This window comes from Phyllobates terribilis, unplaced genomic scaffold (genome assembly GCF_046119375.1).
Source record: "Phyllobates terribilis strain yellow unplaced genomic scaffold, ASM4611937v1 Scaffold_11__3_contigs__length_659146591, whole genome shotgun sequence".
NCBI lineage: Eukaryota > Metazoa > Chordata > Amphibia > Anura > Dendrobatidae > Phyllobates > Phyllobates terribilis.
In genome coordinates, this window is record NW_027362771.1 from 103706724 (window position 1) to 103729172 (window position 22449).

General features: G+C 46.9%; 1 protein-coding gene across 1 annotated transcript in view; it reads right to left on the reverse strand.

The window, feature by feature from the left end:
• The window catches only part of CDHR2 (cadherin related family member 2), a 436943-nt gene that overhangs the window by 311993 nt on the left and 102501 nt on the right, over positions 1-22449 (reverse strand). The window contains exons 8-11 of the mRNA XM_073651379.1: positions 16829-16969; positions 4102-4245; positions 349-424; positions 131-246 (exon numbers count right to left, since the gene is read on the reverse strand). Of these exons, the coding sequence (XP_073507480.1) occupies positions 131-246; positions 349-424; positions 4102-4245; positions 16829-16969 (477 nt within the window). The remainder of the gene's footprint in view (positions 1-130; positions 247-348; positions 425-4101; positions 4246-16828; positions 16970-22449) is intronic.

The following is a 22449-nucleotide window of genomic DNA, read 5'->3' on the forward strand; positions in this document are numbered from 1 at the left end:
GCTGCTGCGGATAATAGATTTCACTTTGACACATCATGTAGATTCTGTATATAGATTCTGATGAATGCCTTAGTTTTATTGTACAGGTAGGACAATGGGGGTGTGCTTCCTCTACTTTTGGTATACTCACCACCACCAGTAATATAACCTGTTCCCCATCTTCCAACAGAGCTTCTCGGTCTATGTCTCCTGCTACATGGATTTCCCCATTTATATCTATGTCAAATAGATCAGGCTTAGAAGAACCTGCAGATAAAAACATTTGGTGTAGTACGGTTAAAAAACAATATTATATTTCTTCGATAAATAAATCAAACAACTTGTGCTCTCTACAGATGACACACTTACTTTCTATGTAATAGAAGATTTCATCCATGATTCCCCTGTCACCATCAATAGCAGAAACTGTCAGGACACTGTAGCCCTGTATAAAGACGAAATGCAAACTTTACAGAATAGGTCAATGTCTTGTGAGTTCTGTGGCTACCATCTCACTGAATCTATATTGATGCAAGTTCAGATACAGAATTACTTAGCACATAATGAACTCACAAAAGATTACTGCAACATGGACTTTATTTTTCACTACATATAAAAACAATTATTCTCTAATATTCCATCATTCATTAACATTGATTAACGTATTTTATTCATACTTATAGCTTTAACATATTTTACAAAGCTCAACAGAGAATGCCATCACACACTTCAGTCCATATTCCAATTGTCTACATTACTTCAATTTTTGTTTTTTGTTTTTTTTTGCCTGCGATAACTAAGGTCTCATTCAGACATCTATTTTTCACCTGTGTTTTCTATCCGTGGTTCTCCCCTCTGGCAGAAATATAATTTTGGCAGAGACCCTCTTTAAAGGGTTGCCTAGGGTAAGGCCAAATTTACACATCTGTTATTTCTTGTACACAAAAGATTAACCAATTTCATCAGTGTGCATGATCCACATTTCATTCATCTCTGATCCAAGCCATCCCTCTTTTGCTTCTCCTAATTGCCACTGAGAGAAAAATGGACATAACACAACTGCTACATGGGTGGCTTCTGTGTGCAGTACGTTTCCTTAGCGGACCCATTGCATTTGCAAATCAGTTTGCAAAAATATGTAAAAAAGGTCATAACATAATCTATAATTTGCCCATGTGCTTTCCATTAAAAAACAGATAGCAGAGGCAGGGGTGTATCGCCCATAGCGGCAGCCGACGGGGCTGTTATGGGTCCCTTGAGCTGGGAGGCCTGTACCGAGTGGCATTGCCCACACCCCACTTCCACAGGCATTCCGAATTCAACAGTGTCTCCTAAGGATGCAGATACCTTTGAATACAATGATGGATATTCCATCATTCAGCCTGTGTGTCTGAGGTCTGAGTGACAGCAAAGTGGGTGATAATGCAGAGCCCAGGTCTTGACATAGAACAGACTAGAGCAGCGGAGGATGGTGAGTATTTTTTTTAATTCTGTCAGCCAAAAAGAAAATACTGTGGGGCATCATATTGTGTGGAGTCATCATACATGGTTTGGGAGCTGTGGGACCATCATAAATGGTGTGGGGTGCTGTGGAGTCCATCCTACTGTATAAAGGGCTGTGGGGTCCATCATACTATGTGAAGTGCTGTGGGGACATCATATATGCTGTGGGGGGCCTTTGCACTGTGTGAAGGAGCTGTGGGATCCAACATACTGTATAGGGAGTTTTGGGGTACATCATACTGTATAGTGTGCTGTGGGGGTCAACATACTGTAAATAAGGGAGATGTGGGGCAATCATACTATATATAGGAGAGCTGTAGGGGCCATCATACTGTATATAGGGGAGCTGCAGTGCCATCATACTTTCTGAATACAGGGAGCTGTAGGGACATCATACTGTATATAGGGAATTATGGAGGTCATCATACTGTATATAGTGTAGCTGTGGGGGCCATGACACTGAAAATAGTGAACTGTGGAGCTATCTTACTGTGTATAGAGAGCTGTGGGTGCCATCATACTGTATATAGGGAGCAATGGGGGAAACCATACTGTGTATAGGGAGTTGTGGGTCCATCATACTGAACATAGAGTGCTGTGGGGGTCATCAAACTGTAAAAGGGGCTGTGGGGGCTATCATAATGTATGGGGTGGGGGGGCCATGATACATGGGTTTATCATACTGTATAAGGGGCTGTAGGTCCCATCATACTGTGTGAAGAGCTGTGGGGCATCATACATGGTGTGGGGAGCTATGGGGGACATCATAAGTGGTGTAAGGGCCATCAAACTGTGTATATGGAGCTGTGAGGTCCCTCATACTGTAGGGTGCTGTGGGGACTATCATACTGTATAAAGGGAAGCTGTGGACCCATCATACTGTATATAAGGGAGATGTGGGGGAATCATGTTGTATATACGGAGCTGTGGGTGCCATCATATTTTATACAGGGGAGCTATGGGTCATCATACTGTATATACAGAACTGTGGGGACATCATATTGTATAAGGAGCTTTGGGGGTCATCATACTGTATAAGGGCTGTGGGGCTAACAAATTGTGTAAAGGGCTGTTGTGGTATCATACATAGTATAAGGTGCTGTGGGTTCCATCATACATGGTGTCGGGACTATGGGAGCCATCATACTGTGCGAGGGTCTGTAGTGGGCATCATACAGTATGGGGGGCTGTGGAGCCATCATACATAGTGTGGCGGGCTGTGTGGTCCAACATTCTGTGTGAGGGCACTGTGTCGGGTATCAGACTGTATGGGGCTTTGGGACTATCATATTGTGTGTGTGACGGGGTCTCATACTGTTGGGGCTTGACGTGGGGGTCATCATAATATACGTGCTGGGGGTACTGTGAGAGCAAATTATGTGGGGAAGATTCAATGTGATGAGGTATACTGTGTCTGAGGGCATTTTTGGGGACATCATACTCTAAGAGGGCTATTAAAGGGGTATCGTAGTGGGTGACAACACTAAGGGGCTTCAGCATGGGTACTATTTCTGTGTACGTGCTGTAAAACATGTCCCCCTCCGTGTGTTTAAAAGTTATGAAGTATTCCCTTCTGTGACTGCGCTGGGACGATTTTTTCTTACTTGTCATCCATGTGTTGTCCGTGTGCTGTCTGTTTTTTACTCAGCAGCTATTAATCTTTTACAGGACCATTTACAGTTTCCTATGCTACAGAATTGTAGTGTATCTCTTGTTCTTGCACTGTCCAATTTCGGAGTGAAATCGCACCATGCAGCGATTTTTTTTTCTCATACAGAATACAGCTGAGAAAAATATGCAGATCTGCGCTGCCTAATTGAATAACATTAGTTATTATCCGATTTTGTCTCGCATTGCACTCATCCAATTTATACAAATAAATCTGTCCCCCAAGAAATTATTATTTCCCTAAATTTTGAAGTCATCAATAGGATGCTGCCTAAGACATCCCTACATGTTTAAGGGGTTTACCCAATAAATATTTTCCTTGTATCCTGACTAGATTAACCATGCATTTGTAATCTGCAGATGAGAACAAGGGATATCAATCAAACCAAACCAATAGTTTGTAGAAATCATTGTCTGGCATGTTCTGTGCAAAACAATGCACAGAAAAGTGACAGTACTTGGGTATAATCATTTAGGTGAAAAAGAGAGACACAGACCTTGAAATCATGATTAAAAGAGTCAGTAAGGAGATACTTTACTTATTTGCATTCTATTAAACCAGCCTGAGAGCAAAGACATTGCCTTTTGCAAAGAGAGATCTGCCATAAACTACAGACCAGCATACGGCCCCTTTCAGGTGACAATACTTTGGTCAGTATTTATAAACCAAGGGTTGAACAGAGAATGCATAAAGGAAAGATCTGTAGACCTCTTCTGTGTTTTACAACTACTCCTGGCAAAATATTGCTATATGATAGTTGTCTAATGAGGCTTATTGTTAATCCTCATATACAACTCTCCAGCATTAATCAGTGTGAATGGTGTTTAATACACAAAGACGGAGATGAACATTTGTCTCCATGACGTTTAATGTGCCATCGTCATCATACCCTAAAAGTGACAATGTAGTGTCAGATTTATTGCCATTCTCCATAAAAAGATATTACTTACCATACTAGTATTTTCATAAACAGAAGACACATAAGGTGCACCAATAAATTCTGGATCCAAATCTGGAAGGTCCCGAACTATCACAGACACGTAAGCTATAGTGGTTCTATATATGAATGTATTATTAAAAATTCCTCCCTGGTCCTATAAATTAAAAGGACATGTTAAAGGAATGCAAATCATAGTACAGTGTTCTAATAATTTGGTTAGTCTGTGGTACAGGTCTTTATTTTATGTATGTAGTTAACCTTTTTATTTGCCATTGGGTTTGTTCATGAATATGGCTATCTACAAAGAAAAGCTGTATCCGTTATAAAGCTAAAGACAGATAAGTCAGGACTCAACATATACATTAAAGGCGGTTTTGTAAACCTCATAAAATCGTTAAAATTGCAAAGTACTTGTAGAAACTTTGCAATTTACTTATTGTTAAAAATCCTGTCTGTTCTAAAATTCTTGTTTCTTCATTTAATTGTTTACTACTAACTGCCTAGGTTACCTGAAGCGGTGGTAGGTCCCCTAGACAAGCAGGACTTTCAAGTGGAGCACTTACAACCTCATTGCTATAGAACTTGTAAGCGCTGCTCTAAATCTGATCCAGCCAGCTTCACTGCCACTGCTCTCCTCAGAAGCAAAGCTCCTCTGAACTAAAGCTCCCTCTGTTTGCAACATCGTAGTGTGCATAGTGGACATGGTTGCATTGTTCGTCATCAAGCAGTCCGCCGAAAGGCAAGGGAACTGTTTGCTCTTGAAGATCAATGATGAGAGCAATCCTTTAAGCGATGATCAGTACTCATTTCCTCCTTTCTGCACAGAGACCTCTGCACAAGTCACAAAGCATAAAAATAAAACTCTCAAAGAAAAGTCAACGTGTAATCTTTAGACACCAGTTTATTAAACCTATGAGACTGTGGCAAAGCAGGCCTCTGAACTGCCGCTCGCTGAGAAAAAAAGAAATTAGTACTCCAGTCAGCAGAATAACAGTTTTGTGATTTTGTTATACATGTTAATCTTCATTTTAAATGGGTTGTCTGGGACTTATTCCAGTGTATGGCATATGCTGCAGTCTCAGACACACAGTTTTAGTCTTGCCGATCAGCACAATGCTTATACGTATGTGGGCGCCATAGGAAAGGCACTCGTCTCCTGCTTTTATGACCCGTTGTGCTATATGAAAGAGTGGGTCCTTGCTGGGTGTGTGAGTTGGCGCTCTGAGGGCATTGCGCCCATGCAGGCCGCCTGTAGCCGGTGGTGTTCGCTGGCCAGGACCATAGGTTCCACAGTTCTAAAACACAATCTTTACTGAACGGTAACTTGATAAGGGTTATGTACAAGAGATAGCGGGTACAAAGTCTTATGGACGTTTCCTTTGCAGTAAAAAGCATTTTCACTCACACAGTATCCTTCCAGTGTAGTCTACTCCAGGGCCGGTGAAGCACTCTGTTTCGTCCTACTTCGTCACAGCCTAGCTTGTTGCCACAGTCCTGATCAGCAAGTCTCTCTACTTGTTCAGCGGTTCCATGTCCTATTTTTTCCAATATTGGCGCCCTGGATCTTCCGCTCGGGACCCTCACTAGTTCCATAAACTTAGTCCTGTTTAGATCCGTTACCTTCGGCATTTTACAAGCTCAGAGATCTCGTGACACGTCATCCTATCCAAGTGTAAGGATGTAACGTGGACTGTCCTATACCTACCCCTGAAGACAACAATTGTAAAGTATGTACTGTGACATGTGGTTTTATTGTGTTTTTATTGTGTAAAATGTAAAAATGCATAGAATGTTATATGTACTGATGCTGCTGTGTGGGTACTGCATTGGTACTGTCTAAGGTAACCTGGTACACTCAGCTCAAGGGTAGGGACAGTATAGGATATAGGTTATTATTTAGATAGTGATAAATAGGAACTTTAGGACCCAGGGTAGTTACAGACAGATTAAGAAAGGCAGTGATGGGCCTATTAGTGTATAAGTGATAGATATAGTATAAGTATTGTTAGTATAGCGTTGTGACAACACCACGTTTATTCTTAATGACTCGCCCCCTGGGCCGTGGGGCACTCGGATCCGGGCAGTGGGGGAACGATGGGAGTAGTAGTGGCAACCCGGTTCCGTGGCTCAGGGTGGTCAGGCCAGTGGTAGTCCGTTATGTGCTGATGTTTATGTCCGACTACGCCACCCGTGGATTGCGGTTATTAGGAACCGCTGCTGCATGCAGACCGCTGGGGCTGATGAGGTGTGCAGCTAGGGTAGTGTGACTCCCCACGGGAAGAGTGCGGCCCCAGGGCAGTATAATGGATGTTGGGAGTGATGGTAGTGAGAGCCCCGCTGCTGATAGTGCTGGAGGAGCAAGGAGCACACAGACAACAAGTTGCAGTCCAGGGTCTTTACTAAAACAGGTAAACTGACCCATAAACAGTCCCGGCTAGGAGGGGACCTGGATGTCTGAGAGCAACGGGGAAATTGGCCCTGGTCAGGGTGAGGGTGTAGGCCTACCGTGCTTTCTGCGCTCCTTCTGGCTATCTCCTCGTTATAGGGTAACAGCCCACGTTTCCGAGCTTTCGTGGATTCTCGCCTGTATGGCCTGCGACGTGGGTTCCTTTCTGCTCCCAGCCTGGTACGGCTTTACTGGTCCCTTCGGTTGTGGCAGGGCCTCCAGGCTTCTTAGGCCAAGGAATATACAGTCCCTTGCGAACTGGTTATCTGCTGGAGAATGTGGAATCCTCCCAGCCTCAGACACCAAAGTCTGGTAAAGTAAGTCTTTTATCTGCCAAGACAGGCTCTCTTCGCCTCTTGTCTCTGGCTTGTGGCTCTCCTCCTGCCAGACTTCCTCTTAGGTGCAGTGCAACTGTCTGTCCCTGCTCTGCTCTGGGACAAGTCTCAATGCTGAGACAGGCCATCAAGTTCTCCCTAACCCTGCCCCCAGTACCAGCTTTTATAGGGGCAGCCTGCTCCCCCTACTGGCCTGAGACAGGAGGCATTGCATGTTAATGTTCCCCTGACTAGAGAACCTCCCCCTTGCTCTCAGACACAGCTTTAATACATTTTGTGGCATCCAAGCCAGGGTGACACATTCCCCCCTAGTGAAATTTAGTACTCCGGGACTAAACAATAAACAAAGACAATATGCATAACAATAAAACATTAATAGACAGACGACGCACAAATTGAGTTCTTAAGGTCACAGTGTGGCCTGTGACCGGGTGTCCATATCACCAATACAACGGGGAGCCTTAACCAGGTGGGGGTCTGTCCTACCCCAAGTCCTTTACAGTCTTAGTTCATTCCTTGGTTAGGCTCCAAACGCAGTCCATACAAGGTCCCGGTTATAAAAAGTCCATAACCTTTGAGTCCTTACGGTAGCTGCAAGAAACTGAAATACACTATTTATAAAAATGCAGGTAACTAGGCAAACATTTCAACATTTGGCAACAGGGTTATTTACAATTTTAGTGCACTCTATATTTTCCAGCGAGCGGGTATCTGCCCCTTTGTGCTCCTGGTTGACCTCCTTAACCCACTGTCTGGTGGAGGACCGACCTGGCTTTCCCCACTAGCGTTAGGGGTACAGCTACCAGCTGGGTGTACAGGTAGGGCAAGCAGCTGTCTGCGGGTTCTTTGGCTTACCGCAGGCATGGCAGGCTCACTGTCAGCAGAGGGTTGACTCTCCTGGGCTGCTGGTACAGGCTCTTCTGCCTCTGGAACCGCTTGCTCCTCTTCACCTTCTGGCTCTGGTGCAGGTTGTTGCGCAGTTGGTTGCAGGAAATGCAGGACAGGTACCACTATGGCATCATTTATGTGAGTCCAGGACTAAGGGAACTCTCCGAGAACGGTGCTGATCATTTCTTCCTTGTCCTCTGCGGGTTCAAGGTCACTCTGATCCTCTTCTGCACTACGGAGTTGCTCGGGGCACCTTTTGAGGTGGTCTCTGGAGACGGTACTAGTGGTTTCTCCTCCGTCCTGGGTGATTACGCACACCTTTGGGTTGTCGTGGTCAGACTGCAGTACGGTGTAGGGTTCCCTTTCCCACTGGTCGTCCAACTTATGTAGCCTTCTCTTCCACTTCATGACTTGCTCACCAGGTTCTAGGGGACCAGCAGGGGCGTGTTGATTGAAGAGTTTTTCTTGCCTCTCTCTCACCTGGGCCAGGCTCTTCTCCACACTCTCCTGTACCTTCTTGTACTGCAGTTGCCTTTCCGTATCCCAGTCCGCATCCGGGGAGGTGTCCTCAGGTATTAGGACTCCCATCTCCAGGTCTACGGGCAGCTTACCTGGTCTAGCTCGCATCAGGTAAGCCGGGGTGCAGTTTGTAGCATTCACCGGGATATTGTTGTATAGGTCTATCAGGTCCGGCAGTTTTTCTGGCCACAGGCTGCGCTCCTCCAGGGGCAACGTCTTCAGGAGATCAATGACTATATTGTTCATCTTCTCACACATCCCGTTGGTTTGGGGGTGGTAAGGCGTTGTACGAATCTTCTTACAGCCATAGAGGTTGCAGAACTCCTGGAAGATTTCAGCCTCGAACGCTGGACCCTGGTCTGTCAGGACCTGTTCCGGATACCCGTGTGGACGGCAGAAGTATTGCTGGAAGGCTCTGGCCGCTGTTTGGGCTGTCAAGTCCTTTACCGGGACCACCACGAGAAAACGGGAATAGTGGTCCACGATTGTCAGAGCGTAGATGTACCCTGACCGGCTTGGAGCCAACTTGACGTGGTCTAGAGCTACCAGCTCAAGAGGCTGCGTGGTGACGATGGGCCTCAAGGGTGTCTTCTGGCTGGTGCGGTCCTTTCTCCTTAGGTGACAAGGGCCACAGTCTCTGCACCACTTTTCTACAGCTCCTCTCATGCCGACCCAAAAGAACCTTCCTCTTAGCAGGAACTCCAGTTTCTTCCAACCGAAGTGTCCCGCTCTGTCATGGTAAGCTCCCAGGACCATAGCTGCATCCCGCCTTGGAACCACGACTTGCCAGGTCAGCTCGTGCGTCCGGTGGTTGACAATCCTTCTACACAACTTGCCTTCGTAGAGGAACAGCTTGCTCTTCTCCTTCCACAGCTGCTTGGCTTCCTCTGGAGCATCCGGATCCATGCGGGCATCTTCCTGGGTCAGCAGTTCTTTCACCAGACGGATGGCAGGGTCACTATCTTGGGTCTCGGCCCAGCTGTGGTGAGGTAGGGGATTGATCATCACGGTTGTTAGATCCTCCTCTTTCACGCGGTGGGAGTATTGAGTGGCTCCATGCCGGTGAAACGCGGGGAGTTCTACCTCCTCCAGCTCTTCTGGGTCTTTGTCACCTTCAGGTAAGTGAGGCATCCTCGACAGGGCGTCTGCGTTGGCATTGGTTTTGCCGGCCCGGTACTTGATCACAAAGTCATAGTTGGAGAGACGGGCCATCCACCGCTGTTCTAGGGCACCCAGTCTTGCATTGTCCAGGTGTGTCAACGGGTTGTTGTCTGTGTACACGGTGAACTTTGTGGAGGCCAGGTAATGCTTGAAGCGTTCCGTCACGGCCCACACCACCGCCAAGAATTCTAGCTTGAAGGAGCTGTAATTCTCCGGGTTCCTCTCGGTGGGTCTCAGCTTCCGGCTGGCGTACGCGATCACCCTTTCTCTGCCCTGTTGGTTTTGGGACAGTACGGCTCCCAGTCCCACATTACTGGCATCTGTGTGGAGAATGAAAAGCTGGCCATAATCAGGGTAGGCCAGGATCTCGTCCCCTGTGAGGGCCATCTTTAGCTGGCGGAAGGACTCCTCTTCCAGTTTATCCCACTTGAAGGGCGGCTTTTGGCTCCTGGACTTAGACTGTCCGATCAGGAGGTCCTGCATAGGAGCTGCCATCTTAGTGAACCCGGGGATGAACCTTCGGTATTAGCCTACCAACCCGAGAAACTGTCTCACCTCTTTGATGTTCGAGGGGCTTGGCCAGCTCTTGATTGCCGTGACCTTGTCAGAGTCGGGGGCCACTCCTTCCACGCTTACCATGTGCCCTAGGTACTGGACCTTTGGTTTCAGCAGGTGACACTTCGATGGTTTCACCTTCAGGCCGTAGCCTGCCAGGGCTTCGAACACCTCGGCCAGGTGCTTTAGATGGTCCTCGTAGGTTTTCGAATAGACGATCACGTCGTCCAGGTAAAGGAGGACCGTCTCGAAGTTTCGGTGCCCTAGACAGCATTCCATCAGCCGCTGGAAGGTCCCTGGTGCGTTGCAGAGCCCGAAAGGCATACAGTTGAACTCACTCAGTCCCATCGGGGTGGTGAAGGCGGTCTTCTCCTTGTCAGCCTCTGCCACAGGAACCTGCCAGTACCCGCTAGTAGGGTCCAAAGTAGTAAAGAAGTTAGCTGATTTTAGTGCGGCTAAAGACTCCTCTATTCTAGGCAGCGGATATGCGTCTTTGTGAGTGATACGGTTAATTTGTCTATAGTCGACGCACATTCTCATGGTGCCGTCTTTCTTTTTGACCAGAACCAAGGGGGCTGCCCAGGGGCTACAGCTGTCTCTAATGACCCCAGCTTCTTTCATCTCTCTTAGCATGCCCTTTGCGTTCTGATAATGTGCAGGGGGTACAGGCCTGTGTCTCTCTTTTATTGGTGGGTGGCTCCCCGTGGGGATGTGGTGTTCTATCCCCTTTACTCTGCCGAAGTCTAGCAGGTGCTTACTAAAGACTCTCTCGTACTCCTGTACCACCCGGTAGACTCCTTGTTTTTGGTGCAGGGGAGTGGAGTCAGCACCCACATGGAGTTTCTGGCACCAGTCCTCCTTTTGTTTCTGGGAGCCATTACCCTCCGCCTGTGGAGATGGAGGCAAGGGTTCCACGGCCCTGAGAGCTTTGTGTTCGACAACAAACAGTTTGGCGAGTGTAGCGTACCTGGGTAAGTGTACTTCCCTCTCCCCAATGTTGAGGATGCGGACGGGCACCCTCCCATGATGGACATCAACCACCCCCCGGGCTGTCAAAATGGTGGGCCTGCTGTCTGAGTACACGGGTTCTACCATGGCTTGGTAGTCTCTACCTCTCAACCCGATTGCAGTCCGACACCAGATCATCATTTCACTTTTGGGAGGCATGGAAATGGGGAATGGGTCACTCAGTCTTACGCTACCGATCTCACCACCAGACAGTTCTACCTGCTGCCGTCTCATCAGGGCTTTTATCTCCTTGTTGAGGACTCTCTGTTGGCTGGAACTAGCATTCACCGCCACCTGTTGTAAGATTACAATTACCTCTGAAAGACAATTTTCAATTACGTTAGTACCCACAGTTATTTTAGGGTGACTTTCACGACGGTCAATGTCCACAATAATCACTCCCTGTGCCGGCAGTTCAACTTTACCAATTTTAATGGTCATCTCCTTGAACCCCATCTGCGGCACGGGTAAGCCATTACTGGCGATGATGCTCAAGTTACTGTCTGGATACCGTGTGATATCAGCATCAGTCCAATACTGCTTAAAAAGTACATAAGGGATAGTGGTTACTTGTGACCCAGTATCCAGCAAGGCGCTCATGGGGATACCGTCCAGCACCACGGGTAAAACCGGGCACCCCCCAACGTACTTATTACGCCAATTGTAGGGGCCTGGTGATCTTATGCCTGGGGGTTGGCCCTCTGCCCCAGGTTGGACCCGTTTAAATTACAGTACCTGGAAATGTGACCGGGCTGGTTGCATCGACGGCAAATGGGCTGTCCATCCTCTGCGTAGCGGTCTGTGGGCCTCCCTCGGAACGACGGGATCCTCCTCTGTCGATGCCACGGGACATCCTCCGGACTTGAAGCAAGCTCGATGGGTCTTGACGGGTCCACTTGTAACGCCTGGACGGTCCTGGTCAACGCTGCGACGCTCCTGGTCAGTTCCTGGACTTGGTGGTGCAGGTCTTTCGACGGGGCTTGGTTCAGGGCCTGTGCATCAGCCCCCACGGGGTCCATAGAGGAGGGCGCCGCCTCCTGGTGGTAGGTGAGAGCAGGGCGTCTGGGATTTATAGCGCCACTGGTTGCAGTATCACGGAGCACCCTTATGGCCCTGTCCTTAAATTGGGCAAAGGTCAGGTCGGGGTTCTTAAAGAACATGAGGCGCAGTTGGGCCCTGTGGGCACTAGACAGCAGACCTTCTATGAATTGTTCTGTTAGCAGCTTATCCGTTTCCTGCACACTGCCAGGGTCAGTTTGTTGAATAGCCCTCAAGGCTTCCTGCAGATTTAGGGCATAGTCTCTGATGCTGTCCTGTGCCCGCTGCTTACATCCATAGAACCTCATTTTAATTTCAGCGGAGGTACGTGTGTCAAAGGTACCCCGCAGCCGGGCCAGAATACCCTTCACAGTCCTTTTCTCCTCAGTGGGCCATGATTTTACCTCCTTTTGGGCTGCGCCAGTTAACTGCCCTGTTAGTATGCTGACCTTCTGTTCCTCTGTCAGGGGGTAGACTTGGAACAAACTGTACAGCCTTTCCTTAAAGTCAGTTAGGGTATGGGGCTCCCCTGAGTACTTGGGCAGCCAGGCCGCTCCAGGGATGTAGGGCAGTGAAAAGGGCATCACCGCTGCTGCAGCCGCGTTGGTGGTAGTGGGCGCCTCTGTGTCCGACATCTTCCTCCCCCCTAGTTAAGCGCGGCCTACCTTCCGACGATCCTCTTCTGTAGGCCGCGGCTCCGCTGCTGCTGCTATGGACGAGGACCTGGCGTCGCGTCCTGATGACGTCAGCGTCGCTCTCTCTCCCTTCCAGGACCTTGCGCAGCGTCGGTGCATGGGGCGGAGCTTCGGATCTCGCGCTGTTTTGACGTCCACGCCCCTCTTCTTCCCGCGCGGCGTCCTGAAGATGGCGTCCGATGGCAGGAAACAGCTGCGGATGGCGGGAAGACGGAAGAAGATGGCGGGAAACGGTCCAAGATGGCGTCTGATGGCGGGAATCGACTCCGGACGGCGGGAAACTTCGCCACAGGTAAGTTACAAAAGTCTTTTTCAGGCACGCAGTACCCGGTGGTTGCGGGCACGAAATCCTGCCGACTACGCCAAAGCTGACTCGCCCCCTGGGCCGTGGGGCACTCGGATCCGGGCAGTGGGGGAACGATGGGAGTAGTAGTGGCAACCCGGTTCCGTGGCTCAGGGTGGTCAGGCCAGTGGTAGTCCGTTATGTGCTGATGTTTATGTCCGACTACGCCACCCGTGGATTGCGGTTATTAGGAACCGCCACTGCATGCAGACCGCTGGGGCTGATGAGGTGTGCAGCTAGGGTAGTGTGACTCCCCACGGGAAGAGTGCGGCCCCAGGGCAGTATAATGGATGTTGGGAGTGATGGTAGTGAGAGTCCCGGTGCTGATAGTGCTGGAGGAGCAAGGAGCACACAGACAACAAGTTGCAGTCCAGGGTCTTTACTAAAACAGGTAAACTGACCCATAAACAGTCCCGGCTAGGAGGGGACCTGGATGTCTGAGAGCAACGGGGAAATTGGCCCTGGTCAGGGTGAGGGTGTAGGCCTACCGTGCTTTCTGCGCTCCTTCTGGCTATCTCCTCGTTATAGGGTAACAGTGCACGTTTCCGAGCTTTCGTGGATTCTCGCCTGTATGGCCTGCGACGTGGGTTCCTTTCTGCTCCCAGCCTGGTACGGCTTTACTGGTTCCTTCGGTTGTGGCAGGGCCTCCAGGCTTCTTAGGCCAAGGAATATACAGTCCCTTGCGAACTGGTTATCTGCTGGAGAATGTGGAATCCTACCAGCCTCAGACACCAAAGTCTGGTAAAGTAAGTCTTTTATCTGCCAAGACAGGCTCTCTTCGCCTCTTGTCTCTGGCTTGTGGCTCTCCTCCTGCCACACTTCCTCTTAGGTGCAGTGCAACTGTCTGTCCCTGCTCTGCTCTGGGACAAGTCTCAATGCTGAGACAGGCCATCAAGTTCTCCCTAACCCTGCCCCCAGTACCAGCTTTTATAGGGGCAGCCTGCTCCCCCTACTGGCCTGAGACAGGAGGCATTGCATGCTAATGTTCCCCTGACTAGAGAACCTCCCCTTGCTCTCAGACACAGCTTTAATACATTTTGTGGCATCCAGGCCAGGGTGACACATTAATTATGCCAAGCAAATTATTCAGTAGGTTTAGAGACATGAGCTATTGTTCATATGAGTCTGAACGTTGACTCCCTTGTAGGTTGAATTGATGTTTGTTGTTTTGTTGAATGGCTGCTGATTACCTATTGTATCAGACCCTACAGCTTATTGTTCTTCTATCCTTGAGGTACAAAGGAACAGGTTAATTGAACAATTGATGTTTGTTAATTTGGTGAATGAATGCTGACTACCTATTCTACAAACACTGAAGGACAAAATAAGCAGGTTAATTGAACACTTGAGCAATGAGAGATGATCTCCTCCTACCTCCCCCCAAGCCTGTGGATAATGGCCTGAAGGACTGCTGTGGATATAAAAGGGACCTGTCTCCTTCTACAGCGAGACACTAGAGGACAGTAGCCAAGGCACTATGGCTCCAACCGGAGGAATACAGATTTAATCCACTGTCCATCACTGAACCGATGGAGATGTTTAGAAAACCCAGGTTGGGACAATCAGGTCACCTGGCCACATATCTCAATGGACGATGATAGCTTCTAAGCTTGCCACTACCTCCTCTCTGTGGGTGCCCACTAGATTACCTGTGGAAATTCCTGGAACGTTTGTGTCCTACGGCCCAAACTAGGCACCAGAAAGTGTGCCTTATCCCCTTCCAACCAGAAGAAGCGGGACAGGGAAAGGCTTGAGGGAAATGTAGAGGATCTCGGGAGTGCCGTGGGGCCACACAGGAAATCCCTGGGGCTGACAGGAAGATCAAGCGTAGGGATTGTCCGAGCTGAACGTAAGCAGAGGCTTGAAATGTATTGTGTTAATGAAACTGGAACTGGAGGGTGCTGTGCCCGAAACTGCATGTTAAAGACTGTTGTAACTGAACTGTCCAGTAAAGTTGAACTTGTTATGACGAACTGGGTTTCCCGTGATGTGTGTGCAGCTGATCCTGGACCTAGGGACGAGGATGCAGCGGAGGCCTTCAGCCTTCAAGTGAGTGAAAAGCAGACTTCACAGAAAACTACATATGGATTGGGACACTGTTTATTTGTGGGGTGACAGGATGTGGAGAAGCAGCACCTCACCCACAACTACCATCCTGGGCACCCTACACAAGGACCCTTTTTCTGAAAGGCCAAACTGTCTCTTCGGTCACTTCAGGATCTAGCTATTCCCTTGTCCCTTAGTCTCCTTCTCTTGTGGAACACCCCAACGGCAGCACTGTTCACGTAACACTTCCTACTCATACTTGAACTCAACCCTATGTAACTATCTAGCTCTAACACTAAGTCCTTCCCACTATAGGCTAGTCACAAACATTAACTCTATCTTACCCTAATGTCTTTACCTAACTATAGTCAACTATCTTATATTACCTATTTTATGTACTAAGCTCTAGACTATGTCCTACCCTATGCTTATCCTACATGACACAATATATACAAAGACGCAAGACATGATACACACAACGCAATTGCTGTCTTCAGGGGTAGGAACATAACCTTTAATAAGTATACATAGAAGCATTATTGGACCGTGGATGCGGTATTGCATCTACCCATCCATTTAGGCAGTCTCTCTTTGCCACCAATGAAACTTCTCTAATCAATCGACATGAAGAAATGCGTCACAAAATAATTGGAAGCATTTGTGGTCTGCTGATCCCTATTGGGATAATGTGCGGCTATATTAATGAGTGCCCACCCCCTATATGGAGGATCATTTACATGGAGGATTTTTGTTTTGTTGCTTATTAAGTTTGTTGTGTTTTTGGCACTGTAGGTTACATATTAGCAATCTTTGCCAAAATCTATTTATGTTGATGTGTCTGTATTTTATAGCCAGGAGGCTTTTTAGATTATACTTATTAAAGGTTATGTTTTATTCATCTACCCTTGCTATTACGTATTACCTTTGGACTGGTATATAGTTCTAATCTCCACTTTAGGACATTTCTTGTATCTTTCTGAGCACAATGCTCATATTGAGGATAGTGGAGGTGTTCAATATTTAATCCCATGGAGAAAACTTTTAATGGGAGTCTGTCACCAGGTTTACATCTGCTGCAGACCAAAAAGTTCTCTAAATGTTGAGCTCTGTATGACTCTGCCAACACCACTAGCAGCTTTCTGTGTACACTGTGCATAGGCAGAACGCTGTCAATCAGTTGCGGGGCCGGGTTATACAGAGCTCCTGAATATGGAGGACTACCTGGCAGCAGGTTTACTAGTCCTTTAGTAATAATCCCCTGCTGATAAAACACTGATTTTATAAAAATAGAAGCTCAGTAAGTGATACATCGCTGTAATCAGGATCTTTGCCCCTACATCATGCAGCTCTCAGATTAAATGGCAAAACTTGGTGACAGAATCTCTGTTAAGACCTGACTACACTCAAATTCAGCAACATATTTGTAAAAGTTAAGTGACGCATTACAGAATAAAGAAAAGATAAGGATTTAAAAGGATGCCATTTACTCTGAAAGGAGTTTGTATGTTCTCCCCGTGCTTGTGTGGTTTTCCTCTGGGTTCTCTGATTTCCTCCCACATTTCAAAAGACATACTGATAGGGAATTTAGATTGTGAGCCCAATGGGGACAACAATGATACTGTCTGTAAAGCGCTGAGGAATATGATGTCGCTATATAAGCAAAGCATAATAAATAAATAAATATAAATTTACTGTAATATTACCGTTGCATTTATAACTATCTGGTAAAAGGTGTTTTTTTTGTTGAAGTCCAAAGTGCCATTGAGGGTAACATTTACAGTATTATGGTTTGTCCCCTCAGGATCAGAAATGAAGAACAGGTCAGTCTCAGAAGGTGGTATAACCTAAAGAATAAGTGTAACAAATAGCAATAATAAATATAAGCAAAAATACATTAAAATATATCTGCCATTGACTTTACCAGTGAAATAAAACTTACCATATGCAGCTCATGCAGTATTGAGTATTGGAGCAGTGAATATATTCAGCAGAAAATAAGTACCAGGCTGTGTATGCTAAAATGACACTCTGTTGACATACAGTACTGACCAAAAATTTGGACACACCTCATTTAAAGATTTGAAGGCATACTGAACCAGCATGGCTACCACAGCATCTTGCAGCGGCATGCTATTCCATCCAGTTTGCGTTTAGTTGGACCATCATTTATTTTTCAATAGGACAATGACCCCAAACACACCTCCAGGCTGTGTAAGGGCTATTTGACCAAGAAGGAGAGTGATGGGGTGCTACCTGGCCTCCACAGTCACCAGACCTGAACCCAATCGAGATGGTTTGGGGTGAGCTGGACCGCAGAGTGAAGGCAAAAGGGCCAACAAGTGCTAAGCATCTCTGGGAACTCCTTCAAGATTGTTGGAAGACCATTTCCGGTGACTACCTCTTGAAGCTCATCAAGAGAATGCCAAGAGTGTGCAAAGCAGTCATCAAAGCAAAAGGTGGCTACTTTGAAGAACCTAGAATATAAGACATATTTTAAGTTGTTTCACACTTTTTTGTTAAGTATATAATTCCACATGTGTTAATTCATAGTTTTGATGCCTTCAGTGTGAATGTACAATTTTCAAAGTCATGAAAATACAGAAAAATCTTTAAATGAGAAGGTGTGTCCAAACTTTTGGTCTGTACTGTATGTTTGACCAAAAAAATCTATGATAATGTCGCAGTATATACTTGTATTCTTCTTTTCTACTTTCCTCACCTATCCTCCTGGCTTCAATGGTAAATTCTAACATGATAACCTATGAGTAGGTTTTAAGTGATAAAATTCTACCTTTGTTCAAACACCATTAAGTCAAGGTTACTGAAAATAGAATTCTTCAGCTCCCATAGACCTAAACACCTGCAGGCACCCAGAATTATATCATTTACGGTAGTAAGATTGAAAAAAATGCATAGATCTATCTAGCACAATATACAATACTGCAAAGAGTTTCGTAGTCTCACTGTTTATGCAGTGGAGTATGATAACTTTTTTCCTGTCATTAGAGCTGATGTCCATGTTACTGTATGGTTAGAGAACCGTGTATACGGAAATTATTTGATTTGGGATCCTTTTCGAATCTGCTTTTTGAATGTTGTTGCCTGTCCTCACCTTAAAGAAGCACTCCTCCCATCCAAATTTTTATCCTTTTAGTATATTGCAACCATATTATATGGCACTGTGTACTTACAATTGCTCATTTTGCCCTTCTACCCAGCTAATTCTTCTCCTTTCCATTAGGTCTGTGACATCACGTGATTAAAAACTGACTAGCTCAATCCTTCTAAGCTCTAGGTAGAAATAGGACGTCAATTTTCCCTTTACAAGTCATGAGTCACTGCAAAAGTCCCTGGTGGAGGGGAGGAGAAGAGCAGCTGGGTCAGGAGATGAAGAAAGGAATGAGTCATGTGTAGCACCCTGAGGGTTCGGCTGCTACAGGGGTATTGCACCTCAGCCAGAGGTGTGATATTCCACTCCCGGGTAAGGATGGAGTGTGGAACTGAGCTCAGTCAGCTGCATGCACTACACACATCCCATTTCCGAGGAGCAGACCAACGGTACTCCCACTTAGAAATGTGCAGGTACGACCGAGTCTGTTCCTGGCTGGAGTGGGAGGGGGGTGGTACATCCCAGTAGTGTAGGGGCAGATAGGGGGAGCAGCCTGGGTAAGGTTAGGAGCTCATTGGGTGCTGGTCACCTGAGCTCACACATAGAGGGAGTATTTAAGGTGGGCACCATCTAAGATCAGGGTCAGTCAGTCAGCCACAGTCAGTCAGGCTGTGAGTCTTTGCAGAGGAAGAGAAAGCAGAGGAGCAGAGCAGCCCAAGCCCAAGAGTGAGAGAGGAGAGCCAGAAAGACCCAGAGGGGGAGAAGGAAAGGAACTCTGAGAACCCAAGTACAACCCCAGGGTGAAGAGTTGGCAATAGGGTACCGGATCCCAAACTGGTGGGGGCTAAAGCATACCTCAGCCAGAGACCGGAGGCCGTGGGCAGGATCTGCCACGGCCACCCACCACATCCACCCTGAAGGCAAACCACGTGTAGGGTCAGGGAACCCAAGGCCAAGGGTCTCCCAACAGAAGGCCCGAGGGAGCTGGACCTAGGTGGATCCCTGGTGGGGACGGCCAGAAGAAAGGACAAGAAGGAGGGCTCAGGGACACGCTCCGGACTTGCTTGGGGGTTGGCTGAATCCAGGACCTGGTGGACGCAGCACGGCTCGGGTGGTCACTCAAGGCCGGAGTGACCGGAACATCTGCAGTAAGTAAAGAACCCTGAACTGCACAACCCGACTCTGTCTATCATTACCATCATCCCTGCACCACCACAACCCCCATCCTCTGCACCTGACCCCCTGAGGCCATACCCCTCCCGTTGGGGGTTATACTATCTAAAGCTGCACCAACACCATCAGCCTCAGCGGACCCTGCTGCAGCGGCGGCCGTAGTGACCGCAATCCAACGGGTGGCGTAGTCGACATAACGAGCTTTGTAACATCTGTAGGACTGCCACATACTCTGAGCTTGACACCCTGGGCACGGACCGGGTCACAGCCACTCGGAGACTACAACCCCCATCTGATCCGGCTCCGGGTATTCCCCTAAAGAATATGGCCCAGGGGGCGTGTCACATGCAGGGACAAAAGACTTCCTATTTCTACATAGAGCAGAGAAAAGGAAGAATTAGCTGAGTAGAAGGGCAAAATGAGCAATTGTAAGTACACAGCACTATATAATATGATGATTGCAAAATATTAAGAGGATAAAAACTTTGATGGGAGTGCTTCTTTAAGACCGGACTCAGATGGCCATACTAAAACTAGGGCCAGTAACATCCACAAAATTTGGACGTGACTGGCTCCATGTTCTCGTTCACATGGAGGACGAGTACAGGAGCTGCCTGCTACTTACAAGCAATAGTATAGTCCATAATTCGGACTAAAGTAGAGCATGCTGCGATTTTTTTTCCATGCAGACCGTTTGTGTGGAAAAACCGCACATTGGCTATTATGGGTGTGTGTGCTCTCCATGTGCTGTCTGTGGCACAGAAAGACAGCATACGTCTGTATACTACACTTATGGGTACGAGCTAAATACTCACACTGTCACGGATGTGACATCCGAATGCACCAAAGCACAGTGCAGTAGATACCAAAAAGGCTCCTCCCCACCACACTGCATTGCAATGCTAATGCAGAGAAAGCAATGGGGAAGAACTAGAAAGACAATAGCGCAATAGCGTCTTATCCGGGTAAAAATTATATGAGTTGATAAAGAGATTTGCTCGCCTTGCGGGTTTGTGTAACCACAACCACTTATGGCACTTAGATAAAGGCTGCCGCAGACCCACAAGGATACCAAGATACCGATAGTGGAGAAGAATGGGTTAATTCATGTGCTGCCTGCACAGAGTAAGCCGTTGAACGGATGGAGTCAGAGACCCATGTAGATTAAATGTGGAATATTGGTCTGACCAATAAATCGCATTTAATCTACACGGGTCTCTGACTCCATCCATTCGATGGTTTCCTTTGTCCAGGCAGCACAGGAATTAAACAATTCTTCTCCACTATCGGTAATACAGAGAAAGCGCCTCCCTAGAAGACTGCACTGTAGTGCCAATACTGAGAAAGCTCCTTCCTAAAACACTGCATTGTAGTGCCAATGCACACATCATGGTTTATGTCAGCATTCAAGACACAACCTGGGGAAAGTGGGTCTTCATCTTCTGTTTGTTATAGTGATATTTGAATGGAGGAGCCTCTGGGCTTCTGTGGACTCAAGACCATTATTATATGGACATGTACTGGGACTTGTTCCTGCTGGGAGGAAGGAATGAGCATGTTTTTCTTTATGAATTTTCTTTAGTTGTTTTGATTCCTCCACAGCTTAGGGGATATGCACATGTAACATGGTTTCATTCATCACAACATGTTATTTTTGCGTTCAATAGAAAGTTTTTCATTTAGCCACTGTTCCAAGAACCCTTCGGTAACTCATAGAACACTTCCTTGGAGATACGAAATATTAGTCCTTCATGACCCACCTATATTATATCCAGAAGTTTCCAAAAACATCTGAAACATGTGAATACAGTCTTTGCACATCGGTCCAAATTAGAATTAAAACTCAAAGTTTCAATGAAAAGCTTAATGAATTTCTTTGCAGGCAGCTGATGAAGAGACCAGGAAGCCTAGGCAAAATGGTGGTTGACAAGACAGTATTGTCTGAAGAGCAAGTGCTACACCAGATAAAAAGCTTGGTTGACTAAGATCCTCGGACGTCACGTTTGTGGAAGATTTTACTATGTCTTCCACTATAAGACTGGCTGCAACTACAACAAACAGACAGCTATATGTACAGAAAATTAGAAGAAGAGGTTGAAATTCCACCAACTACAACCTTCTACAGAAGTTCCCAGAGTGGCAAGAAAAGCAGCGAGCAGATATTGAAATACAACAGCTATACGTATGATTAGAAGAAGGGAATTGGACTACCGCCATGATGAGAGAAAAACGAATCCCAAGGGATGGAGTATTGTTTAGCAGTCAGGGCATTTAGCTAAGGGTGACCTTGTGCTGAGTCATAGAATCGAAAGAACATATGGAAGTATGGCATTTGTTGTCAGCAAATTGGATGAAAAGAAAACTCCAGATTCTACACAAGATATTAGGGTCCTTCTGCTCCACAAAATCTTAGACTCTGCTTAGAGGGTACTTCTACAGCACTCAGTTGAGCATGGCAGTAGAGCAGGTTAGTCAGCAATCACCTGGGTTGTCCACAAGTGTACACTACAGAAAACTTTGCCTTAGACTCTAAAAATGGGGAAAAGGGGCCAAGAGCAGCTGACTATGGACTTCCAAATCATGAAAAACGTGACCTCGAATTACAAATATACTAAAGTCTGCATGGACCATTTTTCCAAGCTTGCAATTGTGATACCTACCAAAGACCAGATGGTCACCACCGAATACTGTGGTCTCATGTCATCCATCAGTGTGGCTGTCCTGAGAGACTGTTAAATGATCAAGGCCTGAAATTTAAGTCACAGCTGATCGAATAATTATGTGTTCTACAAAGCATCTTGAAGCCACATACTACTCCCTATCACTAAAAGACATGGCTCGAGTCCTGTGTGAAATGTAAAATGTGCAGAATGACCATTACATTTAGACAACAAAATCCGCAGCGGCTTTTCAGCTGCAGAAGGTCCCCAGGGGAAAGGTCTCTTTGGAAAGTACCGTCACTGATAAATTAGGTGACCTATTGCAACAGGACAAACTTACTTCTACATATACTTGCTGGCAGTCTGCAGTCTGCATGCTAAT